Genomic DNA, 23,378 nt, shown 5'->3' with positions numbered 1-23,378 from the left:
CTGGGTCTAGGAAAAGACAAGCTTGAGTCTTTCAAGTCTGAGGAAATGGGTGTATATGAAAGGAATCACGAGGAAGATAATGGAAATGGCAACCACAATGGTGGAAATGAGAAAACATAAGTTGGGAAGAGGAAACCCAACAAAAATAGGGGCAATATCAAATGCTTTCTTTCCGACGGTTCACATATGTTGAAGATATGTCCGAAGAAATTCGTGCTTTATGAGAAGGATAAGTCGGAAGGTAAAGTCATGAGACTTGGGTCGAGCGCAAGGAGTGTCGAAGCTAAAGAGGCTGAAAATGAAAAGAAACCAGTGGAGTGTTTCTTGTGTCATGGTCCGCATAGGTTACGAAAATGTCTGAAAAGTCTGCCATCGAATAGGACGATAGGTAAGACAAAGTGCCCAAGAAACTTGGTTCGAGCGCAAGGGGTGTTGAATCCAATAGGGCAAATAGGAGCAAGAAGAAGCGAGGGAAATACTTTTTGTGTCGTTGTCCTTATGAGTTATAGAACTGTCCAAAGCAATTCAAGTTAGTCGTGGTCAAGGAAAAGACAACATTGAAGCTTGTTGAGTCATCGAAGGATTTTCAACCAAGGAAGATGTGATTTTGGCATCGGACTTAGATGAATAAGTAGCGATGCAAACATTGAAGCTAGGACTAATGAGGCTTAATTCGAGGAAAACAACAGAGTTTGTTGAGTCGTCAGCGAGGCTTCACCTAAGGAAGGTGTGAGTTATGCTTGGACTTAGAGGAAGAAGTAGTGATGCAAACTTTGAATCTAAGATCAATGAGGCTCATTTCTGTTGATTCATCAGATGAGCTACCACCAATGGGCAAGATGAGTTGTGCATCAGACTTCGCGAAAGTGGTGATGCAAACTAAAAAGTGGACCAGAGTAAATATTGGGAGTAAGGTACATTTCAAACACTTTGGTAGTGTTTTGCATTCTAACTTGTTGGCTTGACAAGAACATAGGGGCCCTTTCAAAGTTCTTAAGTGAGGAGGGAGAGAGACTGTGGGCATACTGAAGCCTAGCAGTGAGAAACAAGAGGATCTCGATCAAAGCGAGTCAAAATGTGGGCAAGTGAGAGCCGTGGCTTATTACCGGCGATATGTACCATCGAGTGAGACAGTTCGAGTTAAGAGGTGATGAAAGTCGAGGTAAAAGTTTCGAAGAAATAGATGACCTGATAGTGATGTTAGTCGGGAAGGTGCCAAGGGGACAAAAGAGTTTCGAGGCGAATCAAGTCGGTGTCATTTTGAAGGAGTAATAAGTGCGTTGCAAGAATAGGTGGGAAGAATGTCACGTGCCGCAGTTCAAAGTCCGTGGCCATCGCACAAAATGCATCTCATGGATGTCTATAGTTTAAATGGGGATCATTTGACCTATGAGAGTTGGCTTGATTCAAAGAGTTATGGAAGAAGCCTATCTGTTTGAAGCTTGGGTGGCCCAATTATGCAAATATGGAAAGTTAGGCTATTGTGGTAAATAGGGAAACTAATCTTAGAAGTGGGTGAGAATAATATCTTGTAAGATTAGATATGATTTGATCATGTAATCTTGTAAATCCCTTGATTGTAGGGATAGGCTTAATCTCGTCCATTGATGTAATTTGATCTACACCGTCGGTTTTGAGAGGCTTAACTATAAATAAAAAGTCTCCCCTTCACTTGTAAATCATACATTCATCCATTGTATTCTTGTATTCTTTGAGAAAGTAATACAATTGGGAGCATCTACTCAAACACATCTATTGCATTGAAGGAATTCTTTGTGAATCCTTACGGTGTTTAGATTGACTTAGGCATGTTTGGAATGAATAGATGGCCTAAAGTCGCACGAATTATGAGATTAAAGTTCTAGCCCTATGACACGTGAGAGTGGATATGGCAGCACGTGTAAGGGTTTGTGCCATAATGAGTGAGAGATTGAATTTGATGAAAGTCGAGAGTCTAAGAGAGCATAAGTTGAGAGAGAGTTTGTGTCATCCTATTTGATATGTTAAAAGAATTGGAAAAGGAGGAAAACAGAGGGAGAAACAAAAGAGAATGAAAAAAAAAAAAGTTCAAAGAACATAAAAGAAAAAAAAAATTAAATTGTTCAAAACAAACATATCTATAGAATGATAAATATAGATATTCAAATAACTTGTAAACTTTATTTTGATTTTTCAATATGAAAGCTTTGACAACTCACAAACAACTATCCAATCATGGGAATATGGAAAGTCATATATTTAATACAAATTGTAAGGTAGCAACAAGCATATCTATGGAGCATCCTTTGATATAAGGTCCTTAGTTTTTGACAGCTCGAGCATTGCAGAGTTCATCAACACAGTCTCCCCTTTCAAAAACAGCTGCTGCCCCCATTCCAGTTCCTGCAATCACAAACACTCCAACTATTACTTTTCTTGACCAGATAAAGACAGAAAAAGGAACGAGTCTACACGTTTCAGTTCAATTGTTAACGGCAAATGAAGTCAAATCACTGATTGCAAAAACAATTACAAGCTACAGTTGACGAAGTTATCCCATTAAAGGCAACTAAGCCTCACTCCATTAGGTGCTGCCATTAAACTTGTTCCGATTCTTTACTTGGACTAAGGAGGGAGGGAGGGAGGCGTACCTATGCACATTGAGATCACTCCAAAGCGACAGTCCTTCCCACGACGCTTCATCTCGTTCAACAGAGTTCCAACACAGCGAGCACCTGATACAAAAAAAACGATATATATCACAAATTAATACCAGACCTTCCTCAAGATCAAGCTTATCCTCTGGAAAGGTTTGAACAGGTAATGTAGTATTTGTTCAGACGTACATATGTTTGAAGAATGTCATACATACACACAAATTCATCATAGGTGTGCATTTTGGATTCTTGGTACTTTTCATTGTTTGCTTTTCATGTATTTATTTATTACAAATTGTGAAGTTTGTACCTGTAACACCCAAAGGATGCCCAAGGGCTATTGCACCTCCATTAACGTTGACCTTTTCACGATCAAGCCCCAGTTTCTTACAAGAGTATACGAACTGAGATGCAAATGCCTGATGAAAAAAAAATACATATTGCGTACTTAGAAAAGAAAGAAAAATTCAAATGAAATTCATCTTCAACATGAAATTAACTAAAAAAAATCTACTACCTCATTGATCTCAAACAAGTCTATATCATCAATCTCAAGACCTGCAGACTTGACTGCAGCTGGTATAGCAACAGCAGGACCGATGCCCATCACAGCAGGATCTACACCAACAGCAGCAAAGCTTCTACAAAATGGAGCATAGGAAAGCAGAGTGAGGGCCTCATCCTTTTAAGCTAACATATGAGTAGAAAAGATAACTGATTATCAGGTGCAGCAAATATTCCTTCTCCTTTTCTTAAAGGCTTTTAATCTCTAAATTCGGTAAACTTGATAGGCACTGCGTGGTTATTTACTTATTGTCTATTTTTTCCCCCTCAAAGCCATAGCTTGTTTAACTGTTCTTTTGCAGTCAAGTGACAGAATTCTAGAACCATATCATCAGTGATCCCTACTACTATTTCGGTAAACGAATGCAAAATGGAGCCATCATCTACCTGGTCACTAAAAGATAATGTAGAATAGCTAAGATAAATGAGCCAAACTCAACTTGGAGCAGTTTTCATTACCTGAAAACACCAAGGATTGGAAGTCCTTTTTGCAGCGCCAAACTTCGCTTCATAAGTAGGACCGCTCCTGCACCATCACTCACTTGGCTAGCATTTCCTAAGAAAAAATTGGAAAACAAGTTTTCATTCAATTACATAATGTTCTTGTCAGAGTTTTTTTTTCACAAATTTCATCCGTATATACCAGCAGTTGTGGTTCCATCCTTCTTAAATGCAGGCTTTAACTTGGCTAGACCAGCCATGTTTGTGTCTGGGCGGATACCATCATCCACCGAAATTGTGACTGCCTTCTCTTCTCCAGTTTTAGGATCCACAATCTTTGCAGATTAACCATGTGAGTTAATGAAATATCATAAAAACACTAAACCGGAATAATTTACTACACGAAATTACCTTCGTGGATACAGGGACAATTTCTTCTTTGAATTTACCAGATGCTGTTGCAGCAGCAGCACGTCTATGAGATTCGACCTATATTATGTTTACAAAGGCGTTTCAGACAAAACAAAGATTTAAGTTTACATAGGTAGGTAATGGTATATTCTAAAGGAAAACCAAAGAACTTACAGCAGCCTGGTCTTGCTCTTGCCGTGTCACACCATAGCGTTGTGCGACATTTTCGGAAGTAATGCCCATAGGAAGAAGACAATCCCGGGCTTGGGCAAAGCTCTCTACCTGTAAAAATAAATGCAGTTGCATATTAAGACGTTAATGTAAAATATATCCAAAATAGTGAAAACGAGCTATGTGTTTTATATACCTTCGGGTTAACTTTGCTTTGATCAGGAGCACTACCATTAGTTGTCATGCTCTCAAGTCCAGCACCAATGCCTACATTGAAAACCAAGAAGGTCAATACAGGAACCGAGGTGAAGGTTGCTCGAATTAAATCTTTCTTAGCATTCAAATATGTAGATCAGATAAAGCATCCTTACCAATATCATAAAATCCTGCTTTTATGCAAGCAGCAACATCAGCAACTGCTTGCAGGCCCGATGAACATTGCCTGTTGACAGTTCTAATAGGCACCGTATCTGGTTGTAACAGGTAACTATGTTAGCAACGTTTACATACAAAACAGGCATAGTTAACAAATGGAATTCAATGAAAACAAACAGTTAAAATCTGGAAAAAGACGATGGATTTGAAAGAATAACTATACCAGGGAAACCAGCATAGAATGCTGCCATCCTACACTCCGATGCTCTTTGTGAACCAGGTGCCAACACTGTACCAACAACTATATCCCCCACTTCACTTGGGTTCAGCTTTGTTCTATCAATCACAGCCTGCGCCGAGACTTAACTTAAGATGGGAAGCAAAAGGGATGTGACTTCAAAGACAACTTTACTTAAAAAAGCCAAGGGCATTTAACCTTTAAAACAGGGGCAAGCAAATCATCTGCAAGTGTATCTTTGAAGCCTCCACGCTTTGCTTTGCAAATTGCAGTGCGACATGCCCTGTGTAACAACAATTTCCCCCTCTTTAATACCAAAATTAATCGATCAAAGAAACACATAAAAAATAGATATTGTTTTTTTTTCCTACTAATTCCTTTGGATTAAAAAAAAAAGAGAGAGTATATAATTTGGATAACATGATATAGATTATTTGACTAGTAAATAACTTACGCAACAATCACAACATCATCCCCAAAAGCAGCCGTCCGGTGATAAGCAGCGCTATCCCCCGCCGCGCAGTTGGAAGGCTAATCAAACGAAAACAAAACCACTTTTAGAATAATAGAAAGAACCAAAAAAGTCCAAAGAAAGAAGAAGATGAAGCTTACAAATAGAATAGCAGCAGGTGATTGATGAGACTGAGAAGAGGGTTGTAAATGATTAAGCAAAACTTGTTGTCTGTTGATTGCTTTCTCCATTTTTCTATCAGAGTCTTTCCCTTCTTTCTCTCAAATCCTTTCGCTTCGGTTACTTACTTTCCTCTCCAATGGAAATGCAATAATGGGTTAATATAATACTAATAACTTAAATACCGTATATTGTCTGTTTCAGTGACTCTTGGGGCAGGTTGGGTCAACATTTTTAGCAGCCTTCCAAAATAGCAAGTCATCCAACAACCAATAAGAATTTGGGATCTTAGCTTGAGTTTGCTTATCAATTTTGGTTCATTTTATTTTAATTTTCTCTCTAGCTTGGCTTGTTTGAACATTGAAATTATCCACCTTTTTTTCAATTGGACGGAAGTGAGGGATTCTTTTATTTGGAAAATTATTCAAAAATTTTAGATTTAAATTTTTTTCTTTAATTCACTGCACTATTAAAATTACTGCTTGTTAACCGGTAAGGTAATCAAGAGAAAAATGTTATGGTTTAACGAGGAAAGAGAGGATATTTAGATTTGGTTAGATCTCTCTTTGGAGAAAAGTAGAATGGTTAGAGAAGAAAGGATCAGCATGTAGTGTCTATGAGCTATTTGCATGGTCCCTTTTACATTGACGGATAAATTTTGCTACGTGTCTTAAGATTGTTAACATGGAAATTTAATTTGATACTCCCAACAGTACGGTGATATGACCTATTAGGATGAGACATATTAGGATGACTAGTAATCAATTACTTTGGGCCTTAATGTGGTCCTCATATAGCCTTAGTGGAGATGCATAGTTCTAAAGTTCACTAAGTTGTGGTTCGCGAACCAATTATAGGGTTTGGAGTATCTTTGATTCCATTGGGATACACCTGTCGAGCTCTTCATGGGTTATCTGTGAGGTTCAGTACACAAGGTATAACAATTGTCATATAGCTTTATCTGTTTGCATTGTCTACACTAATCAAAACCTCTCTTTCCCTTTCTATTCCCACTCTAGTTTTTTTTTTCATGAAACAACTTTAAACATCACGAATCTACAAACCAAATTTCAAACAACTTTTTTTCTTCAATCTCCGACACTGATTGTGAAATGGTCTTGGATCTAAGGTATGTTCTTCTACTCGTCGATAGATTCTGGTCCATTGTACCGATCATTGAATCGTTCAATGACTTAAATAAAAACTTTCGAATAGTTTAGTGACAAAATTATAACTTGTTTTAGTTAAGTGACCAAAATAAAAACTTACCCATGGTTTAATGACTAATGGTGTAATTTACCCTTTTATTATCGAATAAATTTATTGTCTTCTATCCATTTCTCTTTTATTTTAGAGGTAATATATCATTTAGTACTTGAATTTGGATTTAATTTTCAATTAGGTACCTTAATTTTTTCCCAATTTGGTACTTGATTTTGGCTTCAATTTCATTTTGGTACCCATACTAAAAGGCATCATATGACCCAATGAATGTTTGACATCTGTGCTCTAGCGAAAAGAAACAGTCGATTAGGAAAAAACGAAGCTTAAATACTAAGTTGAACATTAAAGTCAAACTCAAGTACTTAACTGAGCTAAAAGAAAATTAAGTATCAAATTAAATATTGAAATCAAATTTAAATACCAAATAGTAAATTAATAACCATTTATTTTATTTTGAGATTGATGTGGCGTCTTGCTCATTATTATTTTTTAATTATCATTTCAAAGTTTTCAAGACAACTTACGATTCAAAAAATCATCCCTTAAGTGTCAATTATTGTTATATAAAAAATGCATTACAATGCAAAAAATCTTACTGTAATCCCAACTTGAAAATAAGAAGAATACTACTATAACGTAAGAATAATGTTTCTTGCAAGCGAAAGTTTTGTTCAAAAAAAAAAAAAAAAATTGTGGTCGGAGAAGGACTCTCCGTGTAAGAAAACGTGAAAAAAATCCACTTGTCCTGAAGTCAGCCGAATATTACTAGCAAACAAATATATCTTATTTTTTAATTTTTTTTTTATATAGGACCACAGAGTTATATTTAATAATTTAAATATCTAAATTTATATATTGGAGCGAAATTTATAAATATGGAAAGGTTTAATATAATATTTAGTATTTGAACTTAACATTTTTTTATATTGATATTTATATTTTTAGGAGTCTAATTTGGTACCTAATCTTTTTTGTTCGATTTGGTACTTGCTAAGCATTTTAAAATTACTCTAATATTCTAACAATGTTATTTTTTGAGGTAACAAAATAATCAATATATGATTGACATATGATGATGATATGATATTTTTTGTATTTTATATGTTCAATTATTTTTAGTTTTATTTAATTATTTTATTTATTGAAAATAATGAATTTCTTTTTAATTTGAAATTTTACAAAATATTTTTTCTTATTTATTATTAATTAGTTAAGCATAGCTCAATATCTATTTTTTTAACACGAATTTCCTTTAATCTTGACAATATTTTTATAGCATAACAAAAATAACACCGTTAGTGTTTTATGTAATTTTATAATATTTAATAAATTTAGGTACCAAATTGAACCTAAAAAAAGTTTAGATAGCAAATTAGGAAAAAAATTACCAAGTTCGGTACCAAATTGTGAGAAAAAATTAGATACTAAATTTAAAAATATATAAAATTTAAATACCAAATATTATATTAAGCATATAAAATTTGACATTAAATAACATTTTCCTCGGCCGAAAATGAACGGAAATGTGAACAAATATTATGATCTTAAATGAATTTTCATTTGAAATAAATACATAAATAGGAATGATAACAAGTTAAGATACTTGCATTTAAATTAAATTGGAATCAAATGTAGTAATGAGTTGGTTTGGATTTGAGTTATGCCTGGTTTGATCGAAAATAGGTTTCAAATTTTATTTGATATCGTCTATATTTATAAATAGTTAACTTAAGTTTATTTTAAACTTGTTCATATTATTTTTAATTTGTTTATTTTAATAATTTGAATATTATTTTATTAAATTTTGAGATAAATATTAAAACTATACATGAATTTTGATCCAATATGTAATGTCATATATGAATTTTGATTTTGTACAATTTTATACATGAAATCTTAATTTGATTCAATTTTTCACAAATCATTAACAACATGTCAACATTATTGAATTAACATAATTTTACATTGATATATTGCATACACAAATAATTATATTAATCCAATATGAAAATAAATGAATATATTCATTTTTTTAAATGTGTACAATTGAATCAAAACCCAAGTTAGATGTCTAGATATGAACCACGATTCAAGTTTCATGTGTATAATTACACCAAATTAAAATTTATATATAAATTTAATATTTATCTCTTAAAACTTTAAACATAAATGATAAATCTAACATCTTAGAATTATTTGTCATTATTCTAGTAAGGTTTTAGGATTTAGGTTTTTTTAGGTTAATTTTAGTAGATTTTAGGAATTTTAAATTATTTTATTTCATTTATGCTTTTAATGAATTATATATTATTAGTGTTAAATAAGACTCATTTCAAGTGATTCTTACCCAATGTAGGTCTGAAAAAGCGTGGAGAAAGAATAGTTTGACATAGGCAATTAAAGTAGATTTTTACTCCTGCTAAAGATTTTTTTACCCCAACAAATGCAAGCAGACAGCTCTCCACTCCAACGAACACAGAGAAAAGTTTGTTCACTGGAGTAACGCAACTAGATGTACCCATGGTCTAGGCTATGACGAGGCCCAGTTCTAAAAAATTTTCAAGCCTAGGCCCACTCAAAAGCCCATTTTATTATTAAAAATTAAGAAAAAAATATATTGTAGTTGATATTTTATATACTTTTATAATTAAATTTAAATTCTAAAAATATTTTTTATTATTTAAATTAAATATGGGTTGACTTGAAGTGCGAAAATTCTTATCTAGACCAAACCTGACTTAGGTCAAGTTTACTGGGCCAGGCGAGTTACTTAACCCTTGGACATGTCTAGGCGCAACTACTTGAACAATTTTCAAAAGTTGTGATTTTTAGGGATTATAATAGAGAAAAAGAGACCTAAACTCAAGGGAGAGGAGGAGAAAAAGAAAAGCCACCAAAGTCTTCACGCATCAAGAACCAATAGATTTAATGGAAAAGACTGAGTTTCTCCATCAATTTCTTCTTGTTTCCTTTTTCTATGACTAGCTATTGTTTTTATTTCATGGTGTTTTTAATTTTCTCCATGAACTAAGTTCTCTTTTTTAGGGTTGAAATGAATTCCGTGTTTAGTTAATTAAATATTTTTCTATTTCCATATCTTTTTATTCTTAACAGATATTTGATTATTTATTCATTCATGTTCTTTATTGATAATAGTCTAACAAACTATTTATCTGACAAAACTTAAAGAAATCGAAAGAGAACTTTTTGTTTTAGGTCTAAAATGAATAACTGTTGATCTAAATTAGACGTGTCAATTCGTGATTCGTAATTATGATAAGAAATGCTTGATTACCTTAAGTAACCATAATTGGAGTTCATTCTTAATCAATTTGGTCTAAATTATTGGCATAGAAATATAGGTCAATAGTTAGATTAAATTAGTTTTTTAATTGCTTGAAAAAAAATTAAGGGAAATTTAGTACCCATGTTAATAATCAACTCTATTAAAGTAAATTGGGTGAAGATAGAACAATTAGCTAATACGTTAGATGAAATTGTAATCCTAAGTTATTATTATTGATTGATTATTTCGTTTTAATTTGCTATCTCATTTCTGCTTATTAAACATAGGAAATTTTATTATCGACTTATTTGGACATATATTAGAGTAATATTTGGTGATTAGCGTTATAATTAGTAACAGCTCTATAGGATTGATATTTTTTTTTTTGAATAAATAAGGGTTGGGGATATTTTATTGGAAAACAAAACTAATAAATGTTCTGATAACATCAAATGGAAAAACTAGTCAAATCAACAGTCATAAAGGAAACTTAAACGACGGCTAAAATAGTAATACCCCATACCCGTACTTGAGACCGGGATAGGATACAAGGCATTACCGAGATTTTCAGAATAATTTCAATTAATTTATATTATTTAGTATTCATTTTCATGTTTCATGTAACATCCTTTTCATATATTCAATTCAAACATCATATAAAATACGATACAATATTTAAATTGTCATATTTACATGCTCATTCAAAATATACGAACCTACCTGACTAAATTGCAGAAATACCAAGTTTTAGGGGCATATTGGTAATTTACCAATTTCTCAAATTGCACCCAATCTTAAATTGATAATTTCATTCAATTTATTAATTTAGATAATAAAAAATTCATTCCCTTAAATTTAGTCATTTTTGACATTTATACAAAATTGCCCTCTAAAGTTTTACTTTTATTCAATTTAGTCCATGAGCTTAAAACATGCAAATTAGCCATGCTAACTGAATATTCATATATATATTTTCCTCCTCCTCCTCTCCATTTCACATCCTTAATGTATATAACACTTGTAAGTAACATCATCTATAATTTTTATTATTTACTTTTATGAATATTCAAGCTGTCCATCTGTGTCGTAGTCACTAAATTATTTATATCTGGAGCTATAGAACTCCAAATTAAGATCCACTAATTTTTCCTGAAACTAGACTCATATATATTCTTACCATAAAATTTTCAGAATTTTTGGTTTAGCCAATAAGTACAGTTTATTCGTTAAAATTACCCTTATTCTGCTGTCTGACAGTTCTAACACTTCTTCAGTAAAAATTAATTATCTCCTCGTACAAAATTCAAATGATATTCATGTTTATTTTTATTGAAAATATACTCATTCAGAATTATAAACATATAAATTTAAGCCCATAATTATTTTTATCCAATTTTTTATGATTTTCAAAAGTCAGAATAGGGGAACCCAAATTCATTCTGACATTGTCTCACAAAATTCATTATATCTCATGATTTACAAATCCATTGCTTACATTGTTTCTTCTATGAGAAACTAGACTCAATAAGCTTTAAATTCATATTTTTTTCATCTTCTAATTCGATTTCTAAAATTTATGGTGATTTTTCTGCTGTCCAATATTGTTTTAATGCAAGTTGTTTAACCATTCTTCCCCCGAACTTTAATAAATAATAATTTCATCCCTACTCAATTAGCCTCTCAATTGAGCTGATTTTTCTCAATTAACACTTTATTCTATCACCTTAAACTACTTTAAAACTTTTGGAAATCATAATTTCGGCACTAGACTTTAATTCTAAACATTTTCACAATTAGGTCCTAAAATCAATTTCCGTCAATTTTATTTAATAAAATTATCTTATATCAAAATTAAAGCTTCAATTCTATGCTTATTCATCATATGCTTCCAGCACTCATCCATAATAACTTTAAAAATTAGCCCTTCAACATAAAACTTATGAATTACTTTACAATTCAATCCTTATTTCATTTCTAACTTGAATTTCTATCAATTAAACCCTTATTTCATCACTTTACTCAGCATAAACATCATCTAGAAATCTAATAACTTTCAAAATATCAACTTAATTTTATCAAAATCTTGTTCCAAAGCTTCTAAAACATCAAAATTAAGTAAAAATGGCTAAACTGACTTACCTATTAAACTTCCAAACCTTGAAATCCAAATTTTTCCTTTTCTCCCTTTCTTTCTTTTCTTTCCTTCCACTGCTCTCTGTTTCGTTTGGCTTTCTGTTTCTATTTCTATTCTTTCTTTTGTTTTATATATATATAATAACAATAATAACTATAATAAAAATCTATTTAATAACAAATATTTATTTAACATTTGTACTAATTATTTTTATACACTTGTTTTTCTTTTCTTTTATATATATATAATAACTTAATAATATACTCATTATATAAGTAAATATACATGTATTTTACAATTGTATGTATATTAGTATTACACATGTCACCATATGCACCATACATTTGTCTTATTTGTATTTATTTATTTCATAAAAATATTATAATATAATTATTTAATTAATAAATATCATTTATAAATAATAAATATCTACTAATAATTAAATATACATATTACAAATTTATGTATTCAATTTGTTACACATGTATTTTATAATTACCACACATTTGTCACTATTTTAATTTTTTCATAATATAATATTAATAATAATTAATATTTAATATATATAAAATCTAAGAAAATCTTAGATTTTTCAATCTAATTACCGCCTCAACTATATTAAATGGCATATTTGCCATTTTGGTCCCCTTTTTTATTAATCTATAATTAAATTTTCACACTTTATTCAATTTAATCCTTTATCAATTGTCCTTAATTAAGCTAAATTCACTTAATTAAACTCTAATTAACCACTCAATTAACTTTTTAAATATTTTTGATAATTATTTACGGATCTATTTTTTAGTAACGGAGACTCGAAAATATACTTTTTCCGATAACCATAAAATTTGGGTTATTACAAAAATAAACCCAAAGTCCTTAGCTAATTAAAACAAATAAAACTTGAAATCCCCATCCGTTATGAATGCCTGTCTCCAGCTTTGTCATTTGCCCAAATATCTTTTCATTTTCATTTGCACTGGAGAAAGCCTGAGAGATTTTATTAGGGACCCTCTCAACTACCCTTTTTCCGTTTTCCTTTTCGTTGTTTCAGTTCGATTCTCGTGGATGCTCCAGTAGCCATTGACGGTTGGCGTATCCAGGGACCTCTCCATGAAGGTAAATCATCTTCATTTCCTTCAAGCTTGTTGTCGCAATGATGTGGGCTAAGCAATTAGCCGATCTGGGAGCATAACGGAAAGTAATGATCTGAAATTTGCTTTTTTCTCTTTGAATATTTCGAATATGTGCACTAACTTGCGATTTGTCCACTGATTGCACCATGCATTTGGTTATGATGGACTTGGAGTCGCCCTTAATAACAACCTTTGTGTAGCCCATTTCTAAGCCAGTAAGGACAGCGTCATAGTAGGCAATTGCCTCTACGTCAAAAGCCGTATCTACCGCTAGGTGCATGTGAGATTTAGAAATTTCAACCTCCCCATTTCCAGATCTCGCCACTATCCCCGATACCGATCTGTAAGTTGTGCTATCGAACAAGGCATCAAAATTGATTTTAATTATTGGATTCTCTGAGGCTTTCCAATTTTCAATGTCCTGAAATTTTTTTAGTTGCTCCCCATTCAAACCATCAATTCACCGATATAATAGTGAACATATTTTGCTATATCTTTCCATGTATATGACTTCCCCTCATGCAGGTTTCTGTTTCTGTCACGCCATAAGACCCATATTCCACAGACAAATAACCGACGCTGAGTTTCTCCGCATTTATGAAAGAACCATGTAAGCCAATCAAGCCATTCTTTGGGTTTTCTTTGATTTATCCATGCAAGATCTAATCCATTCCATAACTCTGTTGCCACAGAACATCCAACAAAAACATGCCACAAATTCTCAGAATAAACTTTGCATCTGGGACACATATCAGCACGGGCCACTCTTCGCTGATATAGATTGACCATCGTAGGAATATAATTTCGAGCAGCCCTCTATAGCATAATTTTAATTTTATTTGGTAGTTGAACTATCCAAAGATTTTTGTAGAAAAGTTTTGTTGTATTTTATGTAGCATTATAATCTGATGTATAATCTTGAGTCTGTAATAGTCGATAAGCACTACGAACAGTGAACTTACCCTAGGGCTCTCCACGCCAATGACCATATCTGCATGCTCGTCTAACGCCAGCGGGATCCGCAGAACTCTATCCGCATCAGTTGCCTCGAAGGTATTGCGAATTAGTTCTTCCTTTCATTCCCTACTATTATCAGCAATTAACGTTGCAACAGTAATAATAGCATTATTAGAAGTAGGATAACGAATTCTGTTGTTAACTGCCCCTGGCAGCCATGCATCCTCATTAATTAAAATACTCGCCCCATTTCCAACTCTCCACCCCAAACCTTCTTTGATAAGCCCTTTTGCTGCCCAAATACTTTTCCACGTATATGAAGGTCTGTGTCCCAGTCCTACTTGTAGAAAACTCGTGTTCAGGTAATACTTCGCTTTTAAAACTTGTGCTACTAATGAATCTGGATACTCAAATAATCGCCAACCCTGCTTAGCAAGTAGAGCCACATTAAACTTTGCCATATCCCGAAAGCCCAACCCACCGTCAGGCTTCAGCTTACAGATGGTTTTCCAACTGCACCAGTGAATCCCTTTTCGACCTCTATCATTCTACCACCAGTAACTTGCAATAATTGATTCCATTTCCTCGCATAGAGTTTTTGGAAAAAGAAAGCACATCATTGAGTAAGTTGGAATTGCTTGCAAAACTGATTTAATAAAAACCTCTTTTCCTTACAGTGACAAAAACCTAGAACTCCATCTGTCAATTCTCTTCTTTATCTTGTCCTTTATCTTTTGGAAAGAAGTTTTCTTTTTCTTCCTAATCAAATTAGGTAGACCTAGATATGTTTCGATATCTGTTGATCTTCTCATTCCTAATAACCTCGTAACTAGTAACTTATTTTCTTCCGTAGTATTCGTACTGAAAATTATTGTAGACTTTGCAAAATTCACGCACTAACCTAACCAACCTTCATATTCTACCAAAATATCCTTGATCTTTCGACCACATACATCTGTTGCCTCGCCAAAAATGATACAATCATCCGCAAATAGAAGGTGTGAGATCCTAGGTCCTTGTTTACTAGCTTTTAAACTGGTGATTTTCTTACTCATTAGAGCTGAGCATAGGATTGAAGAAAGGCCTTCATTGTAAATGAGAAATAAGTAGGGACTGATGGGGTCCCCTTGACGAAGTCCTCTCATCGGTTTGAAAATTTCTCTCTTTTCCCTATTTATAAGAACTGAGTAGGAAACTGTTGGAATACATTTCATTATAAAAGCCACCCAAGATTGTACAAAACCCATCCTCTCCATCATAATCCTAAGAAATTCTCATTCAACCCTATCATAGGCTTTGCTCATATCCAGTTTAAGATCCATATGTCCTATTTTCCCTCTTCTTTTATTTTTCATTCGTATGCAGGATCTCATAGGCCACAAGCACATTATCCGTGATCAATCTGCCTGGAACAAATACACTTTGAGTTTTATCAATACAAACCTCTAAAACACTTTGAAATCTATTAGCCACTACTTTACCTATTATCTTATAAAGGACATTACATAGACTGATAGGTCTAAAATTCCTCATATCTGTGGGCTGTGAGGTTTTAGGAATTAAAACAATATTTGTCCTATTAATACACTCTAACTCCTTCCCCTGATTTAAAATCTCCAAGCAAAAAGAGGTTACTTCTGGCCCAACTATGTGCCAACATTTTTTAAAGAACAATGCTGGAAGTCCATCATCTTCGGGGGCCTTTATAGGACCCATTGCATTTAATACAACCCATATTTCGTCCGTCGTATATTTTGCAATAAGTTTTGCATTCATATCTTCAATTATGCATCTCTGTACTCCCTGTAGACTCATCTCCGCATTATTTGTTCCTAACGTTACAAACAGATCCTAGAAATAGTTCTTCGCAATCTTGGCCATCCCATCTTCATCATTCACAAACCGCCCATTATGATTTTACAAACTGCTTATCTCATTAATTTTATGCCGTTGCGTTGCCCATTTGTGAAAAAAATATTGTGTTCGTATCACCTAACCTCAACCAATTAACACGTGCCCGTTGCTCCCAGTAGGCTTTGTAACACCCCTAACCCGTATCCGTCGCCGAAACAAGGTTTCAGAGCATTACTCGAATTTACATATCATTTGGCAAAAATTTCTGTTAAATACTTACCGATTCAATGAATCATATAGATAAATATATTATCATTCAATCAATAGCTTGGCACTTGTCTTAGCATAAATCAACATTGTTAGTATACTTACGCATATTTTATATAAATTCAACATTGATATGCTTATTTTCTCAACACGTCACACTTGAGTTTAACAATTGTCTCCACCTGCATAATTTCCTCGTATCAATAAATCAAAGATAATCATATATGTGCATGTCATGAAATATATCATTCTCTTACCATTTAAAATCATTTATTTCATTATATTAAAATTTCATGTACCATAATTTCCATATATTTCACGTATATTTATTCCGATAATAATTCATATCAAACTTAACATAAATCAAATTCTATATGCACATACTTTCCACACCATGTGTCCATATAACATGTACAAATCATTATATATATACTTCAAGCATATATGGTAATAATTCATTTCAGATTCATATTGTTTCATATTATACTGAATGTACTAATATTTCACATTCAACCCAATATAACATACAATTTAACATATTTTCATGCTCAATTATGATACACAAATTTACCTGACAAAATTGCAAAAATACCCAGTTTTAGGAGCATTTTGGTAATTTTTTATTTTCCCCGATTTTCATCCGATCTTGATCTAAATTGATAATTCCATTCAATTTATTAATTTAGACAATAAGTCAATTCATTTCCTTCAAATTGGTCATTTTTTTATATCCTTACAAAATTGCCCCTAAAATTTTACTTTTATTCAATTTAGTCTTTGAGCCTAAAACATACAAATTAGCCATGCTAGCTGAATATTCACATATATTCTCCGCCTTCTCCTCTCCATTCCTCATCCTTAATTTATATAACATGCTACAAGTAACATTATCAATACTTTCATTATTCACTTATATGTATATTCAAAACTGTCCATTTGCGTTATAGTCACTAAATTATTTATATCTTGAGCTACAGACCTCAAAATTAAGATCGGATAATTTTCCCTAAAACTAGACTTACATATCTTCTTACCATAAAATTTTCAGAATTTTTGGCTCAGCCAATAAGTACAGTTTATTCTTTAAAGTCATTTCTATTCTGCTGTCTAACAGTTCTGACCCTTCTTTACTGAAAATTAATTATCTCCTAGTACAGAATTCAAATGATGTTATCGTTTGTTTATTTTGAAAATAGACTCATTTATGATTCTAAAAATATAAATTTAAGCCCCTAATTATTTTTCTTCAATTTTTTATGATTTTCTAAAGTTAGAACAGGGGAACCCGAAATCATTCTGACCTTGTCTCACAAAATTTATCATATTTCATGATTTACAATTCCATTGCTTACACCGTTTCTTCTATAAAAAACTAGACTTAATAATATTTAATTTCATGTTTATTCAACCTCTAATTCAACTTCCACAATTTTTTGTGATTTTTCAAAGTTAGCCTACTGCTTCTGTCCAAAACTATTTTAGTGCAAGATATTATTTACCATGTTTATAACACCCTTATTCCCTTTCTCTACAATATTTTCCATCACTTTCTCCTATTACCCTTCACTAACTATTCAAGACTCTACTATAACATTATTTTCATGTTTTCTCAATAATAACAAACTTAAAAATATATTGAAATATTGATGTACTTACCTTGTTCTATTGATTCCAATCTTTAATTTGATTTTCTCTCTACTCCAGCTTCTATTCCTTGAATCCAATTTGATATTCTAACTCCCCATAGTCTCCTTAACATTTTTCTCCCTTGGTAGCTATGGAAATTCTTTTGATTTTTAGGTGAAAATAGTGAATTCTTGGTAGAAGGACTTAATTGTAAAGAATAAAAAGTTTCTTTCTTCTCTTCTCTTCTTCCTAACGTGAATGCATGGAAATGGATGATAATTTCCTCATCTTTCTTTCTTTATATATACTAATAAAATAATAATAAAATAATAAAATATTATATAAAAAAATCAAATTAAAATATTAATAACTAATATTTAATTAATTAATTAATCTAAAATATCTCCAACATCATCAGTACTTTATAGATTTCTCTCTCTTCCAATTGACCATTTTGCCTGTTGTGATCTTTTAAAATTTCATTATTGACTCATCACTTAATTTTGGTAAAATTGAAATTTAGTCCCTCATAATTCTTCACCTATTCAAATTGGTCCTAATTCATCAATTTTTCCTTGGTTTCTAGATCCTTCCACCCTTAAAATATTTTCACTATTAGCCCTTCAAATTTTTCATATTTACACTTTAATCCCTCAAATTTTGAGTATTTACTCTTGGGCCACAAAACTTTTCTCACTTCTACAATTTAGTCCTTTCTTGAATCAATATGTCATAATATACTTCCCAGTGACATAACTCAATTTTCATTTTTTTGTCACTTTATTTCCTTATTTTACTATATTAAGAGTAATATCTTACTGTATAAATTTTCGGGGTGTTACAGGCTTCATCTTTGTCGATTTCTAGATTGAGAGAGAGTTTCGTATCAATGAGATTAGTCAAGTTTTCTTCACTTCTATCTTCCTCCAACAAATGTTCCAATTGTTTGTTTAGTTTCTGCTTGGTACCCCTTCTTGCATTATTAATTGGGAGTGCCCATTGAAAAATCCTCCCTTTTAATCCCTCCAGCTTATCCGTTAACTTCCCTGTTATATTCTTCCAATATTTCGTAATCATCTTCTCAAAAGATTCTTCTAATAGCCGTTATGCTTCAAACCGAAATGAAGATCTGTGAGTCAGTTTGTTTTCTAAATCCAAAGATAAAAGGAGAGGGCAATGATCTGAGTGTGAATACGCAAGATGTTGAATATGCACCCGTAGGAAAGTCGAAAACCATTCAGCATTTGCTACCTCTCTTTCGAGCCTTTCCCGTATATTGGTTTTAACAAAGTTGCCTCGCTCCCATGTAAATCATGATCCCGAAAAACCTACATCCATCAATTGACATTCAGCAAGAACACTACGAAAAGCGGCCATTTGTTTTTCCTCTCTAGGTGCCCCTAATCTTTTTTCACAAGAATAAAGAATTTCATTAAAATCTCCGCAAACGATCCAAGGATAAGATCTGATCCTACTCAACTGTCTTAGCAAGTTCCAAGTAATATACCTTTCGTTAGGAAAAGGATTCCCATAAAAACCTGTGAAACGCCATTCATTACAACCCTGATTTTCCTTGATCAGCCCATCAATGTGGTTTTTAGAGCTACTAAAAATCGTCACCTGAATATCTTGTTTCCAGGCTAATAATAACCACCTCTAGTTCCATCTGCTTCCATATCAAACTCATTCATATATCCACATTTCCTTCTTATTTTTTCCATCCGAGTAGCACTCACTTTCGTCTCCATAAGGAAGACCAATTGGAGAGTGTATTGCTTCAGCAAAAACTGAAGCCGTCTAATTGCTATAAGACTCCCCAATCCTCGAGCATTCCAACTTATCGTTTTCATTGGTCCCGGTCAGCTTACCTATTGGTAACTGCCGATCCTAAGTATGGAGACACCATCACCTGATCTCCTATTGTCTCTAGGATAGGAGAATTTTTCTCATTAGACTTCCTTCTAGCCCTTTTGTAACTGCTGACGCCATCATTCCAGATTTCTAAGCTATCGTCACCACTTATATAACTTTTCAGTTTGCAAGGCATACCATCCATCTGTACATCATTACTTTATCCCAATCATCCCTTTCGTGTCCATCTTGCTTTTTGGAGATTTCCTTGATTACTATTATCAGCTACAAAGGCTTCCGTGTTAGCTTCTCCCCCGACCGCCATTTGATCATCACTTAATGCAATTTTATTTCCTCCGCCTTCAAATTTGCTAGGATCCACCTCCGCATTTACTCTTTCATTGTCAGACTGATTAGACGTTTTTAAAAATCCACCATTTAGCACCCCTTTTCCTGTATTAAGAATATTAACATCTATCATTGTGTCTGTACACTTGCCTCTTTCATCCTCATCCCTAGTATACAAATATTGTGGCATGAATTTTTTCCTTGAATTATCCAATTGCAAACTCTCTTCCTACCATATTGGATTCAGCTTTCAGCGCTATGGAGTAAGGGAACACATCATCTCCCAAAACTCCCTCTTTATAAGAAACTCTGTGCAATCTTTAACATTATGCCCCATTATTCCACACCCAAAATAGAAGTTTGGTAGAGATTCATATTTAAAGGGCAGCCAGACTCGTTTTGAATCCCCAACTGCAACAAAAATTCCTCGTCGAAGAGGTTTCCTAGCACCCACCATTACTTTCATTCTACATATTTCGTTCTGTATTTTCGACCTTAGAATTCCCCCAAAAGTAGAGCCGATTGCATGCATGAGATCCTTCTTCTCACATTCTGGAGGGCATGAACCCACCCTTAGCCGAAACGGAGAGAAGACCAATTTTATCTTACTTCTTTTTACCCCCTCTTTCAGCCTGTCAAATATAATTAATTGTTTTCTAAAATACCACGGCCTGCCGTCTAGGATCATCTCTAAATCGTCTTCGTCTTCAAAATATATCTGAAACAAATTCTGTCCCTCTGCATTAATTCCAAATTTTCTTCTTGTTTTCCATATGCTTCTTAGTTGCGTACACAAGCTATCTGAATTATAATTCTTCTTTGTCCACACCGAACATAACAACGAAAATTGGCTCTTTGGTGTTACAAATGAACTCTTAACTGTTAATTGAATTAATTCATCCGCGAGAAGAGAGATCTCTTCTCCTGCCATAGATCACCGCCCCACTCCACCTCAACCACAGCTACACCTATTTTTTCGGAGAACTAAAAGAGAGCACTATTGACCTAATTAATTTATAGGATTGATATTTTTATACTACTTGTCACAGTACATATACTTGCATTTGCAATATTCTACCAACAAAAAACAAGTTAACATATGAGTTAATATTTACATTATAGTATTATATATTATTATTTACAACATTTAATATAAACTTTATGTTTTACTTTTATTTTTATTGTATGCACCTCTTTTTTTCTTTCATGATATTGTAAAAACATCACTCCGATTATTCTTAATTTTGATATTCAAGAAATTGATTTCTCAAAAAAATTAAAACAATTTAATCCCTATTAATTCCAAAAATAGATATCTAAAAGGATTAACCATGATCAATTTTAAATAATTTTAATTAATATAATAATAAATTTATTCCTCAATTATATTTAACCAAAGTTATAAAAACCCATACCACCTCCTACCTTAGATACACTTAAAACAGCTCCATAAAGCCCAACTCATATTGCCTCACTCACCCCGCAAAAATCAACTCGTCATCGAATTTAATTCATCACAAAGACATCAAGGTAAGAGGAATACTTGTTAGTAGTTTGCAAAGTTAGTAATTTTAGATTGCAATGAGATATATAATATAAAAAAATTTTAAATAACAATTTTTTTTATGATTTGTATAATTGAGTTACCGACAATATTATCTCATAACTTCCTTAAAAATTTTCAAATGTAATGATATTATCACGCAACTTTCTTATTTTGTTCAAATGAAGAAACATAATTCCATTTTCTACCTTAGTTTATATCTTATTTCCTTCCATTTTCCTGCCTTAAGGACTTCTTTCCCTTCACGAGAAAGAAGGCTACCTTACCAAAAGTATTAGACTTAAGACCTACCCAGCGGCAACCCCAAGTAGGCATTCATCTGATTATTAAGAGAGCCAATTAAACTCGCCAACTTCTATCGATGGGATAATATATTATTAATTATCAACAGCATACAGAATATAGTTTACCATTAGGTCACCTCTTTCACTTACATTTACTCTGTAAATATGTTGTGGTTTCTGTTGTTCTAATAGGGTCGGAAGCGTGTAAATTATTGTACTAAAAAATCACACAAAGTTCAATTCCCAAGGAAGAGAGGTGGATCACAAGGATCTCTTAAATACCAAGTTTTTCCTTAGTCAGAATATTCCTTCTAACGTAATTTAATAGCACAATTAAATACTACTATTATACCCTCAAATATTGAAAGAAAAATAGGACAAAAAGAACACAAGAGTTTTAACGAGGTTCGTAAATTATACCTACGCCCTCGGCACTAACACCGGATGATAACTTTACTATCTTCAAAATATTACAAACAAATAGAATTCCTTAAGAATTCTCAAATGGGAGAAGAGAGAAAACTAAGAGAGAAAGATTGGTTGGTATGATGAAATGAGAAATGAGAAGGCCTATTTATAGTTGAGGTTCAAAGACCAAACTATAAATAGCCCATTATCTCAAGGACCAAAAAAAATTATCCCATGCCACTTTTCCAAAGTTGGTGGTTGTCATTTTTGATTGTCTCCCATTAATGTTAATGGCAACCATTATTAATTGTCTTCCATTAATGTTAACAATCTCCACCTTGAAGATTTGATTAGGATAATCACATCTTCACACACTTCCTTCAACTCCCCAAATTCGATAAAGCTATCTTTTGTAGTGCCTACAAATGCGCTCTCGAGCGCCATACACCTGAAGGTGCTCAAATTCTCAGGATGTTAATCAAGTTCAAACAATGATTAAACTTAATTGTTGTTACCACCTTGGTCATCATATCTGCGGTGTAATGGCCTAAATTCAAGGTTATCGGAACAATGGTTTCGTAACCATAGATCCGATTTAAAGAAAAATTTATTTTAATATTTTTGCTTGAAAATTTATATGATAGGAAAATCGTATGAAAATATTGATAGGAAAATTTTATCGATTTAGTGATTAGTTCGAAAAAGAAATTATTGAAGAAATTGGGTAAAATAAGGTATCGGGACCTCTATCTCGTAAAACCGAGTCAAAAATAATTTTATAAATATTTATGAAATGTTATTAATGTGGTATTAAAATTTCGTTAGGAAATTTTAATGTTTGGGTAGTCAATTAAATGAAAAGGACTGAATTGTAATAGGTGTAAAAGTTGCTAGAGTGATTAAATAGCTTATTAGTCTAATGAGAAAGGATTTAAAAGGTAATTAGACCCAAAAGTTATTTGGGCTGGCCGA

The 23,378-nt window shown here is 32.6% G+C and overlaps 2 protein-coding genes across 2 annotated transcripts; both read right to left on the bottom strand.

Annotated features, from left to right (window-relative positions):
* Positions 1-2,098: 2,098 nt before the first annotated feature.
* Positions 2,099-5,739, bottom strand: LOC108487003 (3-ketoacyl-CoA thiolase 2, peroxisomal-like). Its single transcript, XM_017791196.2, has 14 exons — positions 5,449-5,739; positions 5,291-5,367; positions 5,035-5,119; positions 4,822-4,948; positions 4,595-4,693; positions 4,420-4,490; positions 4,227-4,334; positions 4,053-4,130; positions 3,844-3,976; positions 3,660-3,756; positions 3,154-3,277; positions 2,947-3,055; positions 2,631-2,714; positions 2,099-2,382 (listed from the first exon to the last, which is right to left on the bottom strand). Exons 1-14 carry the CDS (start codon positions 5,536-5,538, stop codon positions 2,300-2,302), a joined length of 1,365 nt encoding a protein of 454 aa, XP_017646685.1. The 5' UTR covers positions 5,539-5,739; the 3' UTR covers positions 2,099-2,299.
* A 7,422-nt stretch (positions 5,740-13,161) lies between these two features.
* Positions 13,162-14,036, bottom strand: LOC108488145 (uncharacterized). The gene is made up of 2 exons (XM_017792447.1): positions 13,728-14,036; positions 13,162-13,668 (listed from the first exon to the last, which is right to left on the bottom strand). Exons 1-2 carry the CDS (start codon positions 14,034-14,036, stop codon positions 13,162-13,164), a joined length of 816 nt encoding a protein of 271 aa, XP_017647936.1.
* Positions 14,037-23,378: the final 9,342 nt, after the last annotated feature.

This window comes from Gossypium arboreum, chromosome 11 (genome assembly GCF_025698485.1).
Source record: "Gossypium arboreum isolate Shixiya-1 chromosome 11, ASM2569848v2, whole genome shotgun sequence".
NCBI classification, from domain to species: Eukaryota; Viridiplantae; Streptophyta; class Magnoliopsida; order Malvales; family Malvaceae; genus Gossypium; species Gossypium arboreum.
The sequence above is the reverse complement of the archived record's forward strand: the minus strand, read 5'-3'. Positions and strand labels throughout refer to the sequence as shown.

Excerpts from the sequence above, each read along its gene's own strand:
- LOC108487003 (XM_017791196.2), bottom strand. The coding sequence starts at position 5,538 with ATGGAGAAAGCAATCAACAGACAACAAGTTTTGCTTAATCATTTACAA. Across the intron at positions 4,491-4,594 it reads AGCAGGATTTTATGATATTG|GCATTGGTGCTGGACTTGAG; the intron begins GTAAGGATGCTT and ends TTTTCAATGTAG. Across the intron at positions 3,757-3,843 it reads GGATGGAACCACAACTGCTG|GAAATGCTAGCCAAGTGAGT; the intron begins GTATATACGGAT and ends ATTTTTTCTTAG.
- LOC108488145 (XM_017792447.1), bottom strand. The coding sequence starts at position 14,036 with ATGGTCAATCTATATCAGCGAAGAGTGGCCCGTGCTGATATGTGTCCC. Across the intron at positions 13,669-13,727 it reads GGAAAGATATAGCAAAATAT|GACATTGAAAATTGGAAAGC; the intron begins GTTCACTATTAT and ends AAAAAATTTCAG.